This window comes from Prorops nasuta, unplaced genomic scaffold, assembly GCF_024137725.1.
Source record: "Prorops nasuta isolate Cenicafe-Biocafe unplaced genomic scaffold, Cenicafe_Pnas_1.2 PNAS00030, whole genome shotgun sequence".
Lineage (NCBI taxonomy): Eukaryota > Metazoa > Arthropoda > Insecta > Hymenoptera > Bethylidae > Prorops > Prorops nasuta.
Genome location: NW_027116827.1, coordinates 2792226 through 2815574, shown reverse-complemented (window position 1 = coordinate 2815574; position 23349 = coordinate 2792226). Strand labels below are relative to the sequence as shown.

Here is a 23349-nt window from a genome sequence, read left to right as displayed (position 1 = left end):
TGCAAATGTGCGTGTGCGTGAGTGGATGCATCGCTGGCAAGCTTGTTGGGACAGGCAGCAATTAGACTGGGCTCTTTTATTTATACTATATAGCTTCTATCCACTTCCTTCGTGGAAGAAACCTAACTCGACGATGAAAACCAATGCTCTTTCCTCCCCGGAATTATCCACTCGATAATTCAATATCCACCGTGTTTTCCTACGGCACGTGTAATTTTCTTCCTGATAGAATTGTCGTGGACCTTTGGAAATCACTCCGAGCTGCTCCGCACTCGCCAATTATCCATTGCTATACACAAAAATTGCTCGCAAAAGAGGAGAGATGGATGACTTTGGATAGCCATCTTTCGCAAGAATTTCAATGAATTTGAAAAGAAAATAGACGTTGAACGGTGCTTCGTGCTATTTGAAGAAGATTATTAAAATACGATAAGAGAGAGAGAGGCAGAACAAAAAACAGCTTAGTCGAGCGTTGAAGTCAGCCAAGCGGAAAATACGCTGGTAGCGAACCGCGAATAGGTCCAACCCATTTATCTAATATCTCGTCACGCGTGTGCGCAATCTTTTTCTCCACATTAATTAACCTAATCGCTAATCCACGAAATTCCTCCCTCGTTTCTGCCATTTGGAATGCATAAACTGCTGTTTTTTTTTCACGCGAATACTTCGTACCAAAGATAGTCCGTAAATAATTATATGTAGTTGAGTTTGATAAGGAATAAAGTAATAGTATGGTCGATAGATTTTTTTTATTCATTTTAAATTTTAATGATGATATTCTCATCATTTTTGTTTTGAAAAAATAATACTGTTGTTGTTTTTCTTTTTAATTTGTTTCTGTACGTTTCACAGTTAGAACGTTTTACCTCTAATGAGAGATATGACAATTTCTCTATGAGGGACATTGCAAACGAGATGTTATTAATAAGTGTATTTTCTGCAATTTAACTCGCTTAGTTTATCCTATTACTTTAAACATTTTAGTTGTATTCTATGTTTTATTTGGGGGAAAAAATGAAAAAAATTAATTTCTTTGCAAAGTACTTTTTACTGCGTTGATCCATGAATTTTTTTATTCGGTATTTTTTAATTACAGTCGATACTGTGAGGTTCTCGAAGCCCTTATTTGTAAATCCAAAGTGAAATGTGCAGGATTCAAAATGGCGGATATAGTATTAAGAATAAATTCTTTCTCCGTAAATAATTATGTGCAAGAAATGAAAATCAAACTTGGAGACCTCTGATTCCAAATTTGTCTTGTCCAGTGTAATCATAGTTGGATTAATTTTTCAGTTTGACGGTGGAAGACTCGACGTATCGACGAGACTTCCCGGTGGGTAGAGAGTCTCAAGGGTCAAGGGCCAAAGGTCAGCGGGTCTTTAAAGACGAATATGGTACGTCGGATTAGGAACTCGTAATTTAGCGGAGCTATGATTACATGGGGTCGCTCGAAGCAAATGAGATCACATGCGGTCTCGTCGCAGCTTATTAAACTCCTAGGTAATGTCTTGAATCCCTCCCTTCTTCGATAAATAACCGCAGTTACATGTTCACCAAAATTAATATTTTCATTTTTTTTTATTCAGATTTGTATTTGCCTCCAGATGACATGAATAAAGTTTGTCAAATAACATATTGATACTAAAATTGGCAAATGGATTCGTGTGGATAATACACGCACTTAATTATATAATCACCAACAATGTGTTTGGAAACATTGGTGAAAGTTGTGAATTAAACTGCCACACACGCATCAATAATGGCGGTCAATTTATTCTGCAAACGCTGGTCATTGGACTATATTGTCTGTAGCCCACCTTTAGACAACACTATGTAATTGGAAATGATAGAATTCAATGGGTATAGACATTGGTCGTGTGTTTATATGTTCACCAAAATTAATCTTTTTCTTTTTCCGATTTTTTTTAGATAAGTATTAAGGCACCTCTAGATGACGTGGATAACGTTTGTCTAACATTATTGTTACTGATATTGGTAAGTCGATTCATATGGATAATAGACACAATTGTATAATCGCCAACAATACATTTGGAAACATTGGCGAAAGTTGAGAGTCAAACTACCACACATGCATCAATAATGGCGATCAATTTATTCTGCAAACGCTGGCCATTGGACTATATCGTCTGGAATTATCTTTAAATAACACTGCGTGATTGGATATGACAGAATTCAATGGGAAAAGATGTTGGTCGTGTGTCGAAGAATGCATCGCAGCGAAATTTGCAGTGTTCGATGTAACACTGGTCGATACAATCGCGATAATATATCAACGCTTGAAAACGCAAGCGTTACGCTCCGCCAGATCCTGCGGAATTTGCGACAATTTAACCACAATTCTCTCAGAATTCGCCAAGCATTCATCCATTTCAACCACTTATTTCAAATATTTTGTCTTTTCTACCACAACGCCAACTTTCAATTCCTAACCTATAACATTCCCCCAATTTACGACCCTTCTATCTTATTTTAATGTAAATTCAACTATTTATCAATCCGTTTTAATTTAACGTCTCGTTTAAGACTAACGTTTAACGAATGATCAGAGTTTTCATTTAATGGTTCAAATGCACTGTCGTATAATTGCTAGTAGATCTAGAAGTACAAGTTCCATTTGCTATTCTGCCCGCTAGCCACAAACACACAAATTCATGTAGGTTTCTGATAAATCATGCTGTTAATTAAATTACCATAATTACCGTGATAGCCACACAGCTGATTTGCTCTCCAACATATTTCACAAATTATCCATATTTGTCTCATATTGGGTGGACCAATTAAAACACGTTTATATGAAAGAATCGAAATTGATTAGAAAACCTGGCCTAACCAGAATCGTTATCTTTTAACCTCTTCTGAGAGCCTACACTTCTATTCTCCAATAGAATTTAGTTCGTGCAAGCAATATGCTACTTTTGTAAGAAAACGCTCATTGCCTTCGTTTTACAACCATAATTAATAGCAATTAGTGTTATTTCCTTGGTAATTGATTAAAAATCACGCCCACCACTGACATCTAGCGTGATACTGTAGCTTCGATCATTAGTTCGTGACTAGGATATAGAAACCCGTAGATTCGTGTTCGTGAAAATTATCCAAGTTTTTGCTGCATTTTTTTTCCTATCATAAGAAAAAGTTTCGACAACGTTTTACTAACTCAGCCAGAAATAAATTAATTATCGAGTCAGTCAGAGAGGTTAGGTAGTACGGTTTACCATTCCATAGTCATTACGACACATATCCTGATGCAGGATGCGAAGACGAAGAAGTTTCAGGCGTTTAGTTACGGAAACCATGCGTGGCTTATGGCGAGAGCCAACGCCCGCCATTAATGCAAGCAAAAAGCTTCGCGCCATAAGCCACCGTAGCCATAATAGTCAACGAAGACAGCCGGACCTGACCGAACGAACCTCATCCTTCGTCTGGTGAATATTTTTTAACTCCTCGTATAAGAAGAGAAATATTACCTAACAGTAATAAAAATATTGTATGAATTAATAAGTAATCAAGGAATTATTTGCTAATAAATAAATATTTATTAAATAAACCACGATAAACCTAAGTTAAAAACAGTTAAGTTTATAATTTAAGTAACTAATCTTCAGGAAGATAGATAATAAATTTTGCATTCACAAATTGTAAGAATAACTTAATAAAAGTTTGATAATTTATTAAGAGCAAGTTGAAAAACTATAAATCCATCGAATTGGTTAGCTAAAGAGCAATTTACTTCGATTAATTCATTGTAATAGAATTAACGATTTCGCCCAAGACATTTCAGTGGTTCTCAACGAAAGTCTACTCCGCGAGTAGTTTTAACCGGATCGCGATGCTCCTAACTCGTAACACAATTAAACTTGCAAGTTCGTTCGTGGAACGTCCGGTAGAGATCCCTGCAGTGAGGCTCTGGTATAAGAGCGTGAGAAGACTTTTAAGTAGAATGAAACTACTCGCTGCATTCATCAGAATTGATTTGAAAACATTTCAGAGATTCTAAATTGAAAAATTACGAGTTATCTGTGCTTCGTACTCGTACAGTTTTAATTGTTTATTCAAAAAATATGTAAAACATAAATTTACGTGTTGTTGAAAGGAATGGAAATTGCAAGTTTCTCCACAGTGTTTTTATTTGGTAATTATTCGATGCTGGCAGTAACGTTTTGGTATATACAAGGAGCAATTAAGCCATGTGTTTTAAAGGATTATGTTTTATAGGTGATAAAATGTAGATGTCCTTGAGCCTTATACGTCTTTCGAGGTAATAGCTTTTTCTACTAATGAGCGTGCTGTATACTTCTTTCTCCCCTTACGTTACGTCTAAAATGATTAAATGACTCCTGATTGATTTTTTTCTGTCCCATAAAATCATCCCATCCATGATCGTTTTTCGATCCCCAGATCTTCATTATGATATAGCTTTCCTCCATTTTCATCCCTCTCGAATTTATTAATTTCCATATAGTAATTATGTCAGTATATTATAACCCAATAGATAGCTTCCGTCGATATACATATTAATTACTTATTCTTCCTACTCCAGTTTCTCTTTTTTATGAAACTTTCCTCTAATAACTCTTGATCAATATAGCTTACCAGCTTCAGCTGTAAATAGTTGATGGAAGAATCACTAATTTTTTGTATCCAACAATAGAACAGATATCCTGTTGGGAAGCACTTGAGTAGCACAAACCCAGAAAACTATGTAGTTTTCACTAAAAATCACTAAGCATCACAGGTATAATTGTTTTTAAATAATTTTATAGCACTCGGCATTTACAAAGTTTACTGCAAAATTCTAGAGACATTTCGTATCCATGCATCGATGTCACCAATTAAGCTTTCCTGTTCTGGCATTGAAATCCAATTCCTCCATGCACACCCACGCACACAGTTATACGGCAATATAAAAGAACACAATCATTACCCCGGTAATCTTTGTAAAGAAAAAAGTCATTGATCTAGCCAAATCGTTATTAACTTTGCGATTTTTTTTCTCTTTAAATTTTTACGACGAATCATACATACAAAATATTTTATTTACTGCAAATGTCCTTGAAATTTTCTCTTCTTATTTGTTTATTTTATTAGTCATTAGTTGTGCTCAGAAAATATTTTTGGTGGGAATTTTGAACATTTGGTTAGGTTTGTGAAATTCGCGGATACCGGTCGAGTTTATTATACAACCAATTCCTGAGGACGGTTGCACCAAGACTGATCGAAAGGAGGAGAATCTTCGGAGGGCGTCCCCAGTCCCCACTATTGGCTTTTACCCCACTCACCTCCCTTCACTCCCTTTCCTTTCACCTTCTACATTCGCATCACTCCTCCCCCCTCCCCCTTATCCCTCCTCTTTTTTTCGTTCATACAAATACTTTCGATATTTGTCAATATCGATTAATCTCAAAGTAATAAAAAAAAAACAGAATTTTATTAGTGTTTCGGTAACCCTCTAAATTGACAGGTCTCAAAATTTTTAGTGGTTTAAACATTTTTAATTACGGAAATTAAAAAAGATTGTATTTCTTGGAATAATTACAAACGAGTAAGTTAAAACTTTTGCAATAAATATTTTTGTTTAATGAATTTATTTATTTTAGCCTGTGTTAACATTTTTGGTTAGAAGTAAAAAATGGATTCTAGCAAAATGTCAAATCTGGATGAAAAAGAAAAAATTCGATTAGCGGAAGAATTAATTACAGATTTAGAAAACGGGTGTCCGGGAAACCTTATACATATACTGGCGTATACTGCGACAAATGCTTCAAAAAATGTTGAAATCCACAGTGCTTCAGGTAAAATCAGAGAAAAAATTGGGAAAAAACCAGGAGATCCCATACAAATAGAATACCACAAAGGATCAAACATGGGCCACTATTCCTTAAAAGGCAATACTGATCCAAGTATTATTACGAATACTGAGAATAACTGCCTATTTGAGGTCATTGGCTTTTTAACGCAAAAAGATCCAAACGAAATTCGGGCAGATGTAGCAAAAGTTTTGCGCAAAAATATTCACAAAATTGCAAGAAAAATTGACAAAATTAAAGCTTTTGAAAATAGTGGCAATATGACATTGATGGTTGGAGGGGCCAGATATAATGGAAGTTCTCCAACGGATGCTGCGCGTGTACTTGACCGTTCTCAAAACCGCCAGCCTAACAATAGCACCAGTTATGGCCACCCTCGTGGCCATGCGTCTAATCCAGGTGCAATGGGAAATATAGATTCTGTAGAAAATTACAGCAGAAATGGAATGAAAACGGGTTTTTTATCGAGAGCTGACCAAGATATCGTGGCACATCATGCAATGTCCCACAGCATCACACAAGATGCCATGGCATCTTTAAATAGGGGGGCGCAGAGTCAGGTGGTGACTATCTGCGCGTGGAAAATAAATGAAAACCAGTTGCCAAAAGTAAAAGAATTTTTAAACGGCCAGGCGGTGACGGATGCGCAAGATTTTAAACGCGTGAAATTAGTCCTCATGCATCACCAGGGGGAGGAAAGGAATCCGTCGGCAGACGTGTTTGTTTTAACGCTCTATCCAATGATAAATTAATTCATTAATTTGATCTTAATAAGAGAAATTTATTTACATTTAAAATTAATTGTAATTATTATCATGGCCAAAATATTCTCGTAAAGATTAAAATGTTAAAAAATATTTTATTTGGTTTATCATAACATAAATATTCATTTCCGCTTATATTATACTATCTGATTAATCAATATTTACACTAAGTCCAGACTAAAAGTTGCATTTTATTCCTATTAACATAAAGTGGATTTACTAATTGTAAATTCTTCACTTTCACATATTCGATTCCATGGTTTAACATATCATTGCGCTCGCTCAGATTTCCTAAGAAATCTTCTCCAAGACTAACGAGAGTTTGCTTCTTCCTTTTACTCAAAAGTTTGTTGAAGTTTTTCGCACTAAATAACTTCTTCAGAGCATTAATATATGTTGCAAATATATCAACTCGTGAATAATTAGTTATGCCCAAAGAACAATAATAATTGAGTTTAGTTTAAGCGTTATAAATTCTTTTGTTTTAAAACAATATTTTTATTGTGATCTCTTCAGTCAAAAAGACTGATTTCCTGTGATTAATATATATGTTATTTCCGTAAATATAATAGAAACAAATAATATTCGTTATGTATATTTAAAAGTAACATACGGAAATAATTTGTTTTCAGTACATAAATGCAAGTTTTGTTTAATAAATGCGTTTATTTCAGTTAATTCCGCGATGTTCTATTTTTGTTCCCTTTTTTTTATTCAAATTGTTCTCTTTATACATTCAGCATTTCTGACAACTCTAAGTTGGGCTTTGTTTTAGGGATAGAAGGATATTCGAAACCATCAATTTGTAGTCGTTAATGGCTTTTTTAGATTGCGATATCGCGTCTAATATATTATTTAATATGTCATTTGTGAGATTCATTAATTTTGTGTTTCCATTCAAATTTTCGACTGTATATGTTAACCACGGCAATAATCCGTAGGAGCGTAGAAGAAGAAGGCACATTTTTGGAATCTTTACAGCTGCGTTTATCACTTCCAAAATAAGCAGCTGAAATGATTATATTTTTTAATCATATGTTAATGATAATAAAACATTGCTGGAGCGTTGTACTTACTTTTGTCTGCTCGTCAGATAATACACAGGTATAAAAATCTAATAACATTTTAAACAGGACACATTTCAAAGCAACCTCTGAATCTTGCACGGTTTTCATCCCATCACGAAGAATTTCCAGTATCCAATGCCTGTGAATTATATGATTAATATCTGAACTATGGAATAATTGCAGAAGCTCAGGAATAGTATTCAAATCTAAAGCTGGTTTCGCCATTAAAAATGTTTGTAAGGGAGAATATAAATGGTGCAGTGGCTGTGTCGTAACAATAGCCAATCTTGCCAAGAATGTTGAGAGGAAACTATTCAAACGAGTATCTTCTAAATTGCATTTTAATTCTGAAATTCCGTTTCTTAACGCATCGACGATTCTTATCCACAATAGTTTCTCCTTTGAGCTGGAAATGAGAAATGGAATAAAAATTATGCAAAACCTACAAGTTAATTGAAATATTAACCGTTACATTAATATACCTTGATGCTTCGATATGAAAATAGAATCTGGAAATGATAGTGTAAGCAGCCATTCTTAATTCACTGCAAGAACTGGCACAAGCAGCAAATGTTAATGCCAGAGCACCAGATTGAGTCACCCTGTGACAAGCTACCACGTTATTCTCTGATAATAAATAACAAAAGAGTGGTAAATAAAAGGCTGGATCGTATATATCACTCGGATTATTCAGCTCGTTCTGTCAATTAAATAATTATTAGCATGTGCTGAATTATGATGCAAAACATTAATCTCACCCTTAGTTTCCTATCGACTGGATAATTTTTAATCGTTTTCTCGACTTTTTCTATCTCGAATAAACTTAAAACTTGGGAAGTAGATGGTTGCCTCCATAAAGCTGTATCTATTTCTCCTTTTATACTGTAATGAACTGCTGCTGCACTTCCCCACAAATATGGACGATACTGGTTAATTTTTATTGAGTGTGCCTCATAATACTGTAATATCTGAACAAAAAAAAATAAGAACGTTAGATGAAGAACCACATAGTTTATTTGTAATTCCTAAATATTTCTTACATATAAAATAAATTGGTCAGTCTCACTGAGTGTAGCATTATAAGCTGATAAGTAAACAGGAACGTGAGATAATGCCATGTTCAATTTATTTTTTTTTATCAGAATCCATAAAAATTCAACTAAATTTCCTAAAAAATAATTCATTGATAAAATTGACCATCTATTCGTTTTAAAGAACACTTACTTTTTAATCTGACTGAGCTTAGCATTATATTGATGAATTCAGAATGACTCGTAGTCATCTCGAACAATGTTTTTACGTATTCGTCCTGGTTGTCATCTTTATAAGCAATGTCGCATAATTTTGTTAACAATTTTAAAATTAAATTGTAACTTTCATTTTTGGTTTCTTTAAGACTCAGCTTTAACGAGAATCGAGTGAATTGGAGCCAAAAGCTACTGCTACTTAGTTTATCAAATATATAGCTCTCATCTTGCCTCTTCAATTCATTTATTGCTTTTATTAATATGTCACATAAGATATTTAATTTTTCAATATTTTTGGACTCTTTTTTCAAAGTTAATGTTGTCACATATACTAGAATTTGGATAAAATTTTCTGCTGGTTCTTGATTTTCAGATTGCAGCTGTTTGCATCTTTTATACAAGCTTTCTAACGTTTGTATAAATTGAATAGGTAACATTTCTAATTTATCACCAATTTGTGAAATTTTAGTGAATATAGTTTGGCAAGTCTCAAAATCAAAAGTATTTTCAATTAAATAATTTATTCCATTAATATATTCTCCTAGCCATGTTTTATCATTTGGATTCAATATGTTATTGACTATATTTTCCTGATGATATTTCTTTAATTTCTGTAAGAATCCATAATCCCATTTGTAATCTAAATTATTTGCTATTACAAAAAATACTGTAGAATGTTGTTTCATAAATTCTTCAGAATTTGTTGCAAATTTAACAAACGCCGGTACGTATTTTGTATTTTTACTACACAAATTGGAAACTAATTTAATTGTCGATAAATTCATTTTTGCTGATAATAAATTTGTAAAAATATCTGAAAAGTAATGTATTATACAATTTTGTTCATTTAAATTGAAAAATAAAATAATTTTTTAAACTTACTTGTATCAACATCTTTGGCATTGTAAGGGAAAACATTTAAATATTTGCATAAATTATTTTCCCATTCGTCAAAATTTAATTCAGTCCTGGATTTCATATGTATTATAATAGAAAATAGCTTTTTTGTAAAATTTTTATCAAAGGAAATATTATTAAAATTATTTTTAGCTTTCTGCATGCATAATATGTTTATAAGCTTGAAGATAATAAAACCATATATCGTGATGCACGAATTATTTTTAGATATAAATCTTTTCTTATCCAATTTAATTAATGTGGTTAATAGATTAGTGATGTCATCCGAAGTCAAGTCAAGTACTTCGAGAAAAGAAACAAAAAGCTCTATTTCCTTTTCCTCCTCGTAAATCTGATTTTTTTTCAATAATTTTTCCAATTGTTCCAATAGCTTATATCTAAAAGGATGAAAAAGTTCTCTAAAATTATAATCCTTTCTCAATTCAATGACAAATTTACAGATATTTAAAATTGTGGCAGTCATCATTTTCTTCATATCTTCTTCTTTCTGTGGCAAAACTGAGAAGTTTTGCAAAATTATCGGATGAGTAAAAATGCACCTCAAACATTTATCAAATACAAAATTGCTAGAGCTTAAACTGGCCTTTAACAAGCCATTAATGATAATCGTGCAACTATTATTTTTCCTTTCAGATAAATATCCTCCCTGAATAAACTGTGTTAGGTAGAAAATAGTCATTCTCAACAAAGACAATATCTCATAAGCCTCAAAGTATATTTTAATATTTTTGCTACCACTGGTTATTAATAAAACTTCTTTCTCTTCATTTAGCTCTAAATTTTGTTCTGATATTAATGCTTTGCTTAATTTACACATTGCACTCATTGATGAAAATAATTTCTTAATAGATATTGGTTCATTTTGTAGCCAGCTTGTTAAATATTTGTTAGCTGGGAAATCATTAATATTTTTGCTTAAACACACCAAGGGGTTTGGTATCACTTGGTAATGTAAAGTATTTATTAATATGTAACTTACATAATTATGAATAGTTGGGGAAGAATCCATTTTTAATTTATATAGAGCACATGACAGAAGTGGAGATATAGAAACTGATGGCTGTACATTAGAATATTGCATATGTCTGTCATTGGATGATAATTCATCCAAAATATCATTTATCCTGCTCATATTATTAATTTGTTCCCCAGTATTCCTTTCGTCAGTTTCCATTATTAATTTGACATATTTATCTGGATTCTTAGATGTAGCTTTTAATATGTTAACGAACCACAAAATTAAAGAATTTTTTTCATCAGAGTCTTTGAAATTATAGAACCCATTAATCCAAATATCCACCTGATCGTCACATCCTTCAAACATTCTTGAACCATCAAGCAATAATTTTATAGTATCCTTGACCTGCTGACATATAGCAACTTCAGTTTTATCCAGCAAATTAATTAGAAAAGGCAATGCATCATTGAAAATTGACTTCTTTGGAAGAAACTCTAATGGATCTAGAGCAAGTAAAAATCTGATAACTTTGACTTTTAAATGATTAAATCGTTCATCAGCCGATTTTTCCAAGCTTGTTAAAGCAGAAAATAAAATCTTTGATTCCACGTTCGGCGAAGTGTTTAATAGTTCAGGGCAAACATTGCTGTAAAGATTCAATAAATTTAAAATTGTATCAAAATGATCCTCTTTCTCTATTCGGGGTATTCCCTCTTCCTTTTTCTCAACCTTGTTATCATTCATCGCTTCTTTCCAAACTTCTAGCATTTTATCTAAGCTAGGAATATTTTTTATCAAATAATCACAGACTTGATTTCGAAAAGCTGAAAAATCAGCGGATTTTTGTTCACACGTCTTCACGAATAGGACAAATTTGTTCATTTGTGTGAAAATAATCATCAACAATTCAATAGCCTTATGTCGTACTATCATGTGATCATTGTTCAGAGCTGGAATAATAGCTGATTTTATAATAACGTTCGGTGCGACTAAATTTATCGCTACATTTAACAATTGAATGGCGTTTAATTCCAGTAAGCAGGACTGCAAGATATTGTCAATATTCAGACTCTCTATAATTGTTTTAACGAATTTAATTAGAGCTATCCATTTCTTAGAAGCTCTTGGTTGTAAATACGATTCGATAGAGGACATCTGCGATTTTATCAAATCTGGACAGGCCATTAAAATTTTCACTACCAAATCCGAGGGTTTCTCGTATTCCCAAGGGCGGTCTAGACTTTGAAGAACGGCGTATACCAATTGATTAGATCTAGCGCCGGAAGTTCCAAGCATCCTATCGTGAAATATTATTCCATGCTTATGAGAAGTTAACAAAGTTAAGAGAAACTCGTGAACGACGTTCGTAGTTTCATCTTTTTCAGCTAGAAATGCAGAACTTGCTGCATAGCTACTTTTAACTTTGGGCCAATTTTTTGGTCCTTTCCAATTGTAGAGCGTAACAAGGTTTTGCACGACGGGCGTAGAAAACACGCTTAACTTTGCTGTCTTGCTAATTCCAGAATTTTCTAGAACATAAGTCTTTACAGTGCTTAAAACCAAAGTAACCAGTTCCTTTGAATCATAGATTAAATCTGAGAAAATACTGGAAATCAAGCCACGTTTTTCTAGAAGTGTCCTGATAACTACTGCATTTCCTTCTACTAAAAATGCAAGGATGAAGTGTATAAAACATGTCCTTACACTCTGTGAATCAGAAGGTTTTGTGTGTTGAATTAGAGATTCTAAAACTTTTTGTTGAAGAGATAGATGGACCAGTAACTCACGAGGGAGTGTCCTACCAAGAGATACTATAGATGCTAACAATTTTAATACAACTTTTTTTTGCTTTGGGCTACTCTGTCCAGCAAGCATTGTATGTATTATAGACAAGTAAGAATTTATTAAATGTCGACAAGCCTCTTCTGCATTTGATTGATATTGTGGATATTGAGCTAAAATTCTGTAATGAGAAGATGATAATGAACCTTTGAGTTTTTTAATAGTAACCTCCTTAAATTGAATAGAAGTAAAAAAGCTTACTTTATTATTAATATATGTACTGCTGAAAATATAGTAGTTGCATTACTAATATTTCTCTTCTCATTAGTATCCAATAATCTTAGAATTTCAAGTATACTCCCTCCTGCTAATAAATATTCTGCAGCTAAATCTCTTTCTTTATTTTCTTTACAGATAATGATAAATTTGTGTAAAGTATCAATGCCATTGGCTGATATAAATGCTTTTCTTAAAAATTTCCCATTAAACGTTTTAATTTCCTTTGTGGTAATCTTTCCATTACCTTCATCTTCACTCTCTGCATTAGTATCTGATAAATATATATATATATATAATTCAAAATATACATATATAATTGAGGAAAGTGTAAGATTTTTCCTTTCGTTATTTCATCTGTATTTTTTTCAATAACATTACCTTCGATGTTGCTGTTATTAACGTCATGCGATAAATCGTCCTTAGAATTGTTTTCTTTTAATTTTTTCTTCTTATGAATGTCTGCCTCCTGTGAATTTACTCGTTTTTTCGGTTTTCTCTCTGTATTTCGCATGGCACCCATTACCAAAATATTGAATCTTCTGTTCTGTACGGCAAACACGTGCTTTTGCTCAAACCTAACCTAATAAACCTTGTTTACTGGCTCCAGGGGGATGACGGCGATGACGCTTTCCTGTTAGCCTGAAAATCGACACGGGCCGTATTCATAGACGTCACTCGAGCTTAACTCAAGTTTTAATGCTACATTTTACGTCACATATACTGTAGTATTTTAGCCTGTTTCGAGTTCAAGTGGAGTTCGAGTGACGTCTATGAATACGGGCAACAGTCAGACCGGACACAAATGTACAGTTTGTGTGACATGCAATGTACCATTTGTGTCCGATTGTTTTCAGGCTAACAGGGAAAGCAACCACTATAACGGGTGCGTTCCGAGTCACGCATATGTATGCGCCCAATAAAGCTTAAATTCTATAATAAATGTGACATAAACTGTACATTCCATACACTTCACGCGTGACTTGGAATGCACCCAACCTCACATAACCTCCATAACAGCGTAAAATTGAAAACTGGAACATTTGGAACTGATTGGAAGTAATTGGAAGTTGCAAAGCTGTGTGTGACTTGTGAAGTGGAATCTGTGATATAGTTGTATACATAGGTACAATGCCTCATTCATAGACATGATAGGGAAAAATTTTTTCCATGATCTTTCACTGTCTTTCAGTATTGCACTACGAAGCTGAAAGTCTTTGGAGTAAACGAAAAATATACTAAATCTCGTATTTTATTTAACAATTAAATCAAAATCCGTATATTCTATTTACAACAAATAAAATAATTTAATCCATAACACTGACATTACTCTTAAGTTTTATTGCTTGTATGAGATATGGAATCTTTTCTTCTACTGACATTTCATTGAAAGACATAACATTAATTGGGACAACATTAAACCCTGTGGAAGCTTCCAAAGTTCTAAGTTGTAATGAGTAAAAACCTAGTAATTCACCTGTATTGGTATACGCGTTTGGTAGCAAGTCTTTAATAAGTATTCTGAAAAAAAAAGAAATGGATAATTGGCTATTACATAATTTAATTATTGTAATATACATACACTCTGCTTTCAGGAGGGTAGATTAATGTCCGTAAATCCATCAGAAAATTATTAATCTGTCTGCTAGAATTAATATTCACTAAATTTCCATCCCTTTGTATAACGACAACATGATCTGTAATAAACATAATACAGATAAGATATTATTCTCCATATTAATGAAAAATTAAGAAAATTTTACCTATATGATGGTAATGCTTTGATTTAAGATTGGTTAACACATACTGATCACCACCCAAAGCTTTTTTCAGATAATAATCAATTGGATGGTTATAATATAGCTTTTCAAAAGATATTATTCCTTCAAAAATTGAAAGATCTGGCCATGGGCCAGTATAAGATGGATGCATTGTGCTAACACTTTGATACAGAGTTAGTATTTGATAATTCCATCCATAATTTTTGTTTTTGCAATTTGCAAAAATGTCTGCTAACATTTGATCATTAAAAGTATCTTGAATAGCCAAATTTACAGCTACATTTAAAATATTAGATCTTAGAGTTGTATTTTTCAAAAAATTAAAATAATCTTTGCTCAAAGCTGTTTCTTGCATTTGTTCCCAAAATACAGGCTTATAATTGGCATAGCCTAATCCACGAAGAAGACTAACCATCGTTCTTATTTGAGTAAAATGTGGTTCTGTAATCCATTTGGCTGTAACATAATCTAATGTTCTGTAGTGCACATAACGCTTTTTATTTAATATATTTTGAATTAATATGCATTCAGTAAATGGAACTTCTTCTGCAACAATATGGTTAAGCATAGAATCTATCAATGCTTTGTTGTTGAATCTTATTTGCCTGTACAGAGAAGTAAAAGACTGAAGTAATGTAAGATAATAAAAACAAATTGTAACAGGTATTATTTACCTTCTAGTTAAAATTGTAATTATTTGTTGAGACGTTAAATGTTGCATCTGTTCAATGAGCAATTCTTCTAATTTTTGAATAGCCTTTATATGTGCAGGTGATGTAATGAAGAAATCATTTAAAAAAATTAAAAGACCTGATATAGTTTTAGCATCCAGGTTTGGAAGCTGGCCTGTGATTACTGCTTCTATAAGAGTAAATAAATTACTATCTGTTTCTTCCAGGGGCAGGTCTGTTTTAGTATGATTTACTAACAGCTGCACAATATTACTATTTCTTTGTATTTTTAATCTTTGTATTACTCTAAACAGTCTAGGTACTTTGTCTTCCTTTAACTTTTCAATATTGTCTTTAATCACATGGTACAAATAATCATAAACCTCTTTGTTTATAGAATTTAAAGATTCCATGATAAAAATTGATTCAATCAAATTGTGAAGTTTAAAAGGTCCACTGTTTCTATAAATTATATTGTGTATTCTATACAATTGCTGCAATATTAAATCTGTATTTGTATGAATATCCTTATTTGCACAATTTACATATAATTCATGCAGTGTTTGTTTATTTTCTGTATAATCGTACTGTTCATTATTCTTATTTATTTCTTTGTGTACATTGTTTGTAAGTTGCATATCATCTAAAAATATAAAACAGTCAGCATAGAATAAAGCTTAAATCTTATAGTTGGTTAGTTTTAGAAATGAAAGTAAAAAAAGATAAAGCGATTATTATGCAATAAGTTAAGATTCAGTACCTTGAGAACATTTTTGATAACAATTTGAGATTGCACGTATAAAATACGATTGATTGATCTGTACAGTGGTAAAATTAAATTTATTCAGAATTGGTGAAAATTTGCTTAAATTTCGAAAAAATTTATCCATATCTAAGGCCCAATTGTCTGATTACAAAAATCTTCATAACCTCTCTTGCAATTTTATTACCCCGCTACCAATGCCATTCATATCAACCGAGTTGTGTTACAGTTACCGGATATCTCGTCTTTTTACCAACAGAGTAAATTATAACCGGTTAAAAACTATTACTAACCTATTCCACACAGGAAATGTGACTACACACAATTTAACTGTTCAGTAATTTCTACGCAAACCCTAGGCCAGCAGCATATGCATATGTATACAGTAGCGTAACTAACACTATTACATACTAAACTAACCAATACTAACCATACTAAACCGATGGCAATCTTGGTAATGGCGCCGGCAGTAATGGCGAAGTGTCGTTGTGCCTTTGTATTGCGGAAATTATAAACTTAAAAAAACTATTCTTTTACTTTGACTTATAGTGATTGATTATTTTAATAAATTGTAATAATGTCTGCATTTCGGCATAATTTTCGTGCAAGAATTGATCTTTCACAATATTACGACGATTCACGAAAATATTCGTTTGTGCTAGTCCAGTCTAGTCGCATGGGAAGTGTGGAAGGACTTAAAAAACATATTACGAAATTGTTTAACATAGAAGAACCATTCGACCTAATGCACAATGGGACGACATATTTACCTCCAAATGAGGATATCGAAATAGTATATCCTAGCGAGTCTATAATGTACTGATATAAATCTGCTTTCGACTTTTTACTTCTCACCATCCATTATTGCAGATTTTTATATAATTTAAATTATTTTGTAGAGTCCAGCCTAAACAAAACTTATATAAAGATTCATTATGTGATCATAAAGCAGCCATAAGTCAAAACGGCTTATCGTGTTCAGAAAAGGAAATAGAAAAATCAGTAAATAGTGCTAGCCAAGTGATTCAAGAAAAAATATTGAATAGACAAAATAAAGAAGTACAAGTTAATATTTCTACCAAGGAAATGTCTACTGTTAGATTAAATAATGGTAGTACACTTATGGAAATTGATGATTCAAGTATGCAGGAAGTTTCAAATGGTTAATTAATTTTCATTTTCAATAGATATTTAATAATTATGTTATATTATATTGTATCTTTATCTGTCTAGGATTTAAATTTAATTTTAAAAGAAAATATGAAGTAGACGAAGCTGAAACAAATTCAGAGGCTGATATATCAAAATCTGCTAGCTTGAATAGTAATATAAATAAAAGTAAAAGTTTCAAAAAACATGAATCTTCAGTAGAAGAACTAAATAAATCGCAAGCAAAACCAAATGAGGATTTGTTTATTGATAATAAACTAAACAAAGGTTTAGTAACTTGATTCTAATCATTATATTAAAGACTAACTCCTGTCAAGTCAGTATATTTAAAGTCCTTGATTAAAAGTTTGTTAATTGTTAAAAATTGTTTATTTGAAAGCTTTGTATCAGACAGAATATAGTTTTAGCAATGTCTGACCAATAGGTGGTAGACAGGTAATATATACATTCTTACCTATTGAGAGTTTGTAACTGAAGAATTATTAATTTTTATTATTTAATTATGATCTAAAATTTAAAATGGTAATGGAATTATTGAAATCATCTATTTTCTATGATATTTTTGGTTTGGCATTAGTTAATCAAAAATTGTGTAACTTATATTTTAGTTATTTCAATCGTATATAATTAGTTATAATTATTTTTATTACAGACATAATTAATACTGATACAACTATGTACTATAGTTTTGTCCAAGAATCAGAAAATGGTAGCAGTATTAATTCAAAAACTATGGAGAGTACTGTCACAGGTGATAACACATTTGAAACGTCAGATTGTTTATTGAAAAGAAAGCGCATTAGAAGAAAGAAACAAAAAAAGCATCAAGAAACAGAATGTAATAATAGTACAAAAGAGGAGCATAAGTCGATGAAACCTAAAATAATTAATTCATTGATCCTTTCATCTGGCAAGCACATACGTTTTGATTCTCAGCAAATTAATGAAAATCCTGAACAACCGTCTAATATTTTTAATAAAACTGATCCTTCTAAAGATTTATTAACTCTTTTAGAACTACGAAACAGTTCAACACCAATCACATTTACAAATAAGAAACATTTGAAGAATAAAGCACCAAGTGGTGAAATAGAGAAGACTAAATGGAAACAAAAAATAGAATCTTCAATAAATGAAACATTATCGGAGACAGAATTACAAGCATCTAAGAATAATAAAAAGTCAAGCGTAGATGATATAGATGCTACAGAAACTCCTAGTACCACAGATATTGATGAGGATATGATCAAACATATAGATAACCTGCCAATTTTAACCTCAAGGGTACACCTCCATGATATCATAGCATTCAAGGTAATACAATTGTTTTTATGAAATATTTAATTATCTTTTGATTCAAATTTTCATATAAAAAAATTTACAGATGCTAAAAATGGGAGTGGATTATACTCCTCAAGCATCAAAATTTATTATTGGTAAAGTAATATCTACTTGTCCAGAGAAATTGACAACTACATTTAAAATAATAAGTAAGTATATATAATATTATATTGCTCTTTCGTTATAGGTATCCAATTTTTGATCATTTAAATTTTTAGGAGGAAAAAACGAAGTTCAACTACCGATAGGTAAATTCACACTCCCCGAGGATGAATCAACTGTTGTTGAAGATACAATTACATTAAACGATGCGCAATTAATTACTCCAAGAGTGATGTCATAACTTTATTTTAATTCAAAGCTTTAATACGTTTATATGGAACTGATTACTATATGTTACTTTTTTTTACTAAGTTTATTAAGCTCTCGTTATTTAATACTATTTAACTTTTTTCGGGTATTTGTCATTATGATGTTTATGTTATGCTCTGATAGAGAACGTTTCAGTTTCGACAATAATTGATTTGTGTTTAATTAAAAAATATATTTATTACATACGTTTAAAAACTATATTACATTTTTATATCAAATAAATATTTTGAAAAATATATGCAATGGTTTTGTAAACACTTGGTTCAAACTTTAACAGTATTAATGTTTCTTTAACAATAATATACATTGGATATGCGTTATTGAAACTTTTTCTTTCTAAACACCATGTATATTTGTACTTAAAATATAAATTTGTATGAAAGACACTTGTAAACAATAATAATATTATTAATAAATTAATAATTCCTTTATCAGACAAATATATTCTAAATATAATAGCCTTTATCTCAGATTCAGTCAGTATTTATTACTCTTTAATGTTTATCTAACAGGACATGATAGCTATTAAATATCTTATACTAATTTATTTTTACATTATCTTAATATTCACGATGCTATAAAAGGGTACAGTCTACGTTATCAGTATGGCTTAAGTTTTCAGATTTTGATGAGTTTATATTTTCTTTAATAGGCGGTACGCAGGTTATCAAATTATCTTCTTTGCAGTCGGCAACTGTTAATATACATCTCGACTCGATTGTTCCGTCATTAATACTATCGCATTTGGAATTTTTCGGCACTACCTCATTGACAGCTTTATTGTTTATATTTTCGTCCATAATCTCTAGTGAACTTTTTCTGTCCGTTAAGTCGGAAGAACCTTCTGAAAGCACGCATCCGGAGTCACTTGTTTTATCACTGAAGTTGTCTTGTTCTGGAGACTCTGACGACTTTTCTTCGCTTTGCTGCTGACAATCCATCAGAGAATTCAGATTTTCCATACATTTTTCCGGTTCTTTCGCGTTAACTTCCAGCTCCTCCTTGTCGAACTTAGCATTGCCAGTTAACGCAGTCTCAGTATTGCACGTGGCCTTATTTGCAGTTTCATCATGCATTACTTTAAATGTATGTTGACTAAAAAGAGCTTTCAGTGACAAAGATTTCGACGTTGGATTTTTTATTTCATTTAAATATGAAAATGAATTTTCATTCATTTTCACTAAAAACGTTCTCCCTTTTATGTAATTTTCAAAACGGGCTAAGGCATAAGATAAACCTATGCACTCTTTTAGCTCCGGTATAAATATGAGTTCATTTGTTTTCAATTCACGCGATAAACATTTAATTACTTTTTCTTGACTATCGATAAGCTGGTATAAATCAGCTGATATGGTTTCGTTAAATGTTCTCAGTTTGATCAAAAAGCATTCTTGCAAACTTGGATAATGCAGAACGGGTTTTGCCCGAATGAAGCCTTTCAAATTTAAAAAACTATATTCGTGAGCTTCCGTCCACGTGTAATTTGCTTTATTGTTATCCTTATAAGATTTCCACAAGTCGTGGAGGCATTTAGCCCTCTCGGAGTAGTCGGGTATAAAAGATTGCAGGCAGCAAATTAAATTTAAAAAATCTTTTAAATCCAGAAAATTATTAGGCATAAAAAAGTCCAAAATCCTATTTACTTTTTCTGGATCAGGCTTAAGGCCTTCATCGGTAACAGCACACCCTAAATAAATAACGCTTTGTTTATAAAATTCACATTTCTCCGTGCTGATAAAAATACCGGCGCTTTTTAACTTTGTGAATAACATTTTACATTTTGTTAAAAGATGTGACAAAGAAGTGGCAGGTATTATTATATCGTCTATATATACAAAACATTCTATGCCCTGTAAACCCTGAAGGACTTTATCCATTAATTTCTGCATAGTCGGCGAGCCATTTTTGAGGCCTGTTGGAAATCGAACAAATTCGAAATGTCCCAAAGACGTCGTAAAAGCAGTTTTTTTACGGTCTTTCGGGTTAATTTTGATTTGGTACGTTGCATCGACCAAATCAAACGTGGAAAAATATTTGGCTCCTTTAAATATATGCAGATTATCCTCGATACGTGGGATTCGGTAATCAAAAACTGGAATTTTGGTATTTAGTGCCCTATAATCTACAACTACCCTATGCTGACTAGGATCGTTCTTTTTTGGCTTCAAAATCACAGGACTATTATATTCCGATACAGAAGGTACGATGAACTTTTTTTCTATAAGCTTTTGAATCTCATTGTTCAGTGTAACGTTGTTAAACGTTCGATTATACTGACTAATTTTTACAGGTTTATCATCCGTCGTCTCTATATTATGTTCGTAAACTTTTATGGAGCCTAGGCGGTCTCCAGGTAAAAAAAAGACATCGTGAAATTTGTATACTATTTCAAACAGAGCATGTGTTTGGCTCTTGTTGAAGCTCTGAGGTAACAAGTATTCCATGACCTTATTGACTCGATTATTCTTGTTAAAATTCCTGCGTGGTTTTAAATACAGGCTGTCCATCGCAAATTTTGAGCCTCCATATCTATTTTCCTCATTTGTCGCCATTGCGGCTGCTTCGTTTATATCTTCCGGAGATTCGTATATTACACTATTCTTTAGGTCCTCTCGCAAACCATTTAAATAGATTGTTAATGCTTTTGCAGCGAGATCAATTTTTTTTTTTATAAGACTAGTGCCTACAAAAGATTGTTCCAGTGCTATACTTAAATGTTCAATAAAAATTTTGAACTTCTTGGTATATGCTGCAACACTTTCATATGGCTTCATGCAAAACTTATCAATCTTGCTATAATAATATTTATGATCCCAGGGAGGGACATACGAAATTTCGATGAATTCAATAAAGTGACCAACGCTTTTAAATTCTTTATCACCGATCCTCTTTTTTGCAGATCCTACCAGCTTCATCATTACTGCATCAAGAAACGAAAACTGCAGCTTATAGTTTACACGATTTGCTACATCTTCTACGCTGCTGACAAATTTGGAGACGTTCACATTTTCTCCATCGAAAACAGGTATTTCCTGGACAATCCTTTCTATGTACTTTGAGGAGATGGCCATGTTGACGTTCCATGCCTATAAAATAGAAATTTTGTTACTTATATGCTAAAATAGGAGAGGGATATGAAAAGGTTGAATTTAATTTTTTGTACAATGATCTTTATTGTTCTGTCCGAATCCGCACAGAATTATTAGCGATGCTCGTATTCAATTAAATTTGCGCATAATCTTTACATTCAAGTCTTAAAATATTTTGTTAGGAATTTTCGTTAAAGTTCACTAAATTAATTAAATAATGCACAAGGAAACATAACTTGACATTTCAGATTATTGCGTTAGACATTTAAAAATTAAATCCCCCCTTCTCGAAGAAACAAAACACTCAACATACATTCATCGTAACGTCATGCAAAAATTAAATCCCCAGTTTTTAAGAAAAAAACAAAATACTCGAGGCTTTAAATAGCCAAAAGTATGTTGTCAAAACATTCTCGCATCATATGTCAATTTCACATTGTTTATCATGGTCTTTAAATTATTTGTCAAAATAAAAATTTAATAGTACAACATTTGGAGCTTAAAGCTGATTTTCGCGTAAGAGATAATAGCGACAAACCTATTTCTTAAAACCATTCGTCGCTGATATGTTAACGCGTTTTGTCATATTTTATCGGATATCATGTTTCGCTTCAACTATAGTGTCTACGACCGTAGTCATAATCGCAATTCGAACTCGACTCGAGAAACTGGAACCTTTGGATGCATAATACCTAAGGCACTAAAGTCGACTTGTATGAATCCAAGCATGAGTCGAGATTGAATCACGCGGTCTGAAAATCACAAACAATTCTTGGAAAAAAACAGCGTGCAGTACACGTTGAAAATATTAAAACACAATTAATAAATCCCTATAAACTGCACACGTTTGATTGAACTTATAGGTCTGTTCTCGTTGCCCCTACACTTTTTACACTTTATGCACTTTTTAGGGTGTCAACTTATACAATGGACAAAGACAGAAATACGGAAAGTGTAGAAAGTGTTAAAAGTGTAGGCCAACGAGAACAGACCTTATGATATAATTGCTTTTATTAGCGTTACAAACCGTTTTATTTTGCATTGTTGCTTTTTTTCTAATAAATATTAGACAGGCACCAATATGGTTTACTCCTGCTGTTAATAACTTTGGTCAATAACGACATCAATCTAGTTTCTTCGAGCCTCTTATCAAATAAAGTCCTTCGTAGTTTGTTTATTTACTCTTTATATTATCTAGTTTGTTTGAGGGCGTGTCTTTCTATTTTGTTTAACAAACGGGTTAGCGCATATGTTCAGGCATAATATACATGCACACTATTAAATAAAACTTAATCCACGTTTATATATATAACTCGTAGTTA

At 32.2% G+C, this 23349-nt stretch overlaps 4 protein-coding genes across 8 annotated transcripts in view; 2 read left to right on the top strand and 2 right to left on the bottom strand.

Moving 5' to 3' along the window:
• Window positions 1-6750, top strand: part of LOC136782802 (uncharacterized) — a 62884-nt gene extending 56134 nt beyond the window's left edge. The window contains exons 2-5 of one of the 2 annotated variants that reach the window (XM_066742487.1): window positions 1294-1500; window positions 1587-1860; window positions 1930-5563; window positions 5619-6750. In XM_066742487.1, coding sequence (XP_066598584.1) covers window positions 5651-6580 — 930 coding nt within the window. In that variant the 5' untranslated portion in view covers window positions 1294-1500; window positions 1587-1860; window positions 1930-5563; window positions 5619-5650 and the 3' untranslated portion in view covers window positions 6581-6750. Of the gene's footprint in view, window positions 1-1293; window positions 1501-1586; window positions 1861-1929; window positions 5564-5618 lie in introns of those variants that run through there. The other variant, XM_066742488.1, reaches the window with a different exon arrangement.
• A 168-nt stretch (window positions 6751-6918) lies between these two features.
• On the bottom strand, window positions 6919-13436 carry LOC136782796 (nucleolar pre-ribosomal-associated protein 1). Of its 2 annotated transcripts, none has more exons than XM_066742473.1 (9): window positions 13222-13436; window positions 12826-13114; window positions 9789-12745; window positions 8884-9720; window positions 8700-8827; window positions 8418-8627; window positions 8142-8359; window positions 7669-8065; window positions 6919-7601 (listed from the first exon to the last, which is right to left on the bottom strand). In XM_066742473.1, the coding sequence occupies exons 1-9, from the start codon at window positions 13361-13363 to the stop codon at window positions 7347-7349; spliced, it is 5433 nt and encodes a 1810-aa protein (XP_066598570.1). In that variant the 5' UTR covers window positions 13364-13436; the 3' UTR covers window positions 6919-7346. The 2 variants fall into 2 exon arrangements, with proteins under 2 accessions (XP_066598570.1, XP_066598571.1); XM_066742474.1 differs by having other exon boundaries at window positions 12826-13102.
• Window positions 13437-13923: 487 nt separating this feature from the next.
• Window positions 13924-16321, bottom strand: LOC136782800 (uncharacterized). The gene is made up of 5 exons (XM_066742483.1): window positions 16053-16321; window positions 15296-15935; window positions 14604-15226; window positions 14423-14537; window positions 13924-14361 (listed from the first exon to the last, which is right to left on the bottom strand). The coding sequence occupies exons 1-5, from the start codon at window positions 16180-16182 to the stop codon at window positions 14148-14150; spliced, it is 1722 nt and encodes a 573-aa protein (XP_066598580.1). The 5' UTR covers window positions 16183-16321; the 3' UTR covers window positions 13924-14147.
• A 174-nt stretch (window positions 16322-16495) lies between these two features.
• On the top strand, window positions 16496-19323 carry LOC136782801 (putative leucine-rich repeat-containing protein DDB_G0290503). Of its 3 annotated transcripts, XM_066742486.1 has the most exons (7): window positions 16496-16871; window positions 16955-17217; window positions 17289-17492; window positions 17878-18135; window positions 18241-18539; window positions 18610-18715; window positions 18785-19318. In XM_066742486.1, exons 1-7 carry the CDS (start codon window positions 16633-16635, stop codon window positions 18907-18909), a joined length of 1494 nt encoding a protein of 497 aa, XP_066598583.1. In that variant the 5' UTR covers window positions 16496-16632; the 3' UTR covers window positions 18910-19318. The 3 variants fall into 3 exon arrangements, with proteins under 3 accessions (XP_066598583.1, XP_066598582.1, XP_066598581.1); XM_066742485.1 differs by having other exon boundaries at window positions 16955-17196; window positions 17878-18539; window positions 18785-19323; XM_066742484.1 differs by having other exon boundaries at window positions 17878-18539; window positions 18785-19234.
• Window positions 19324-23349: the final 4026 nt, after the last annotated feature.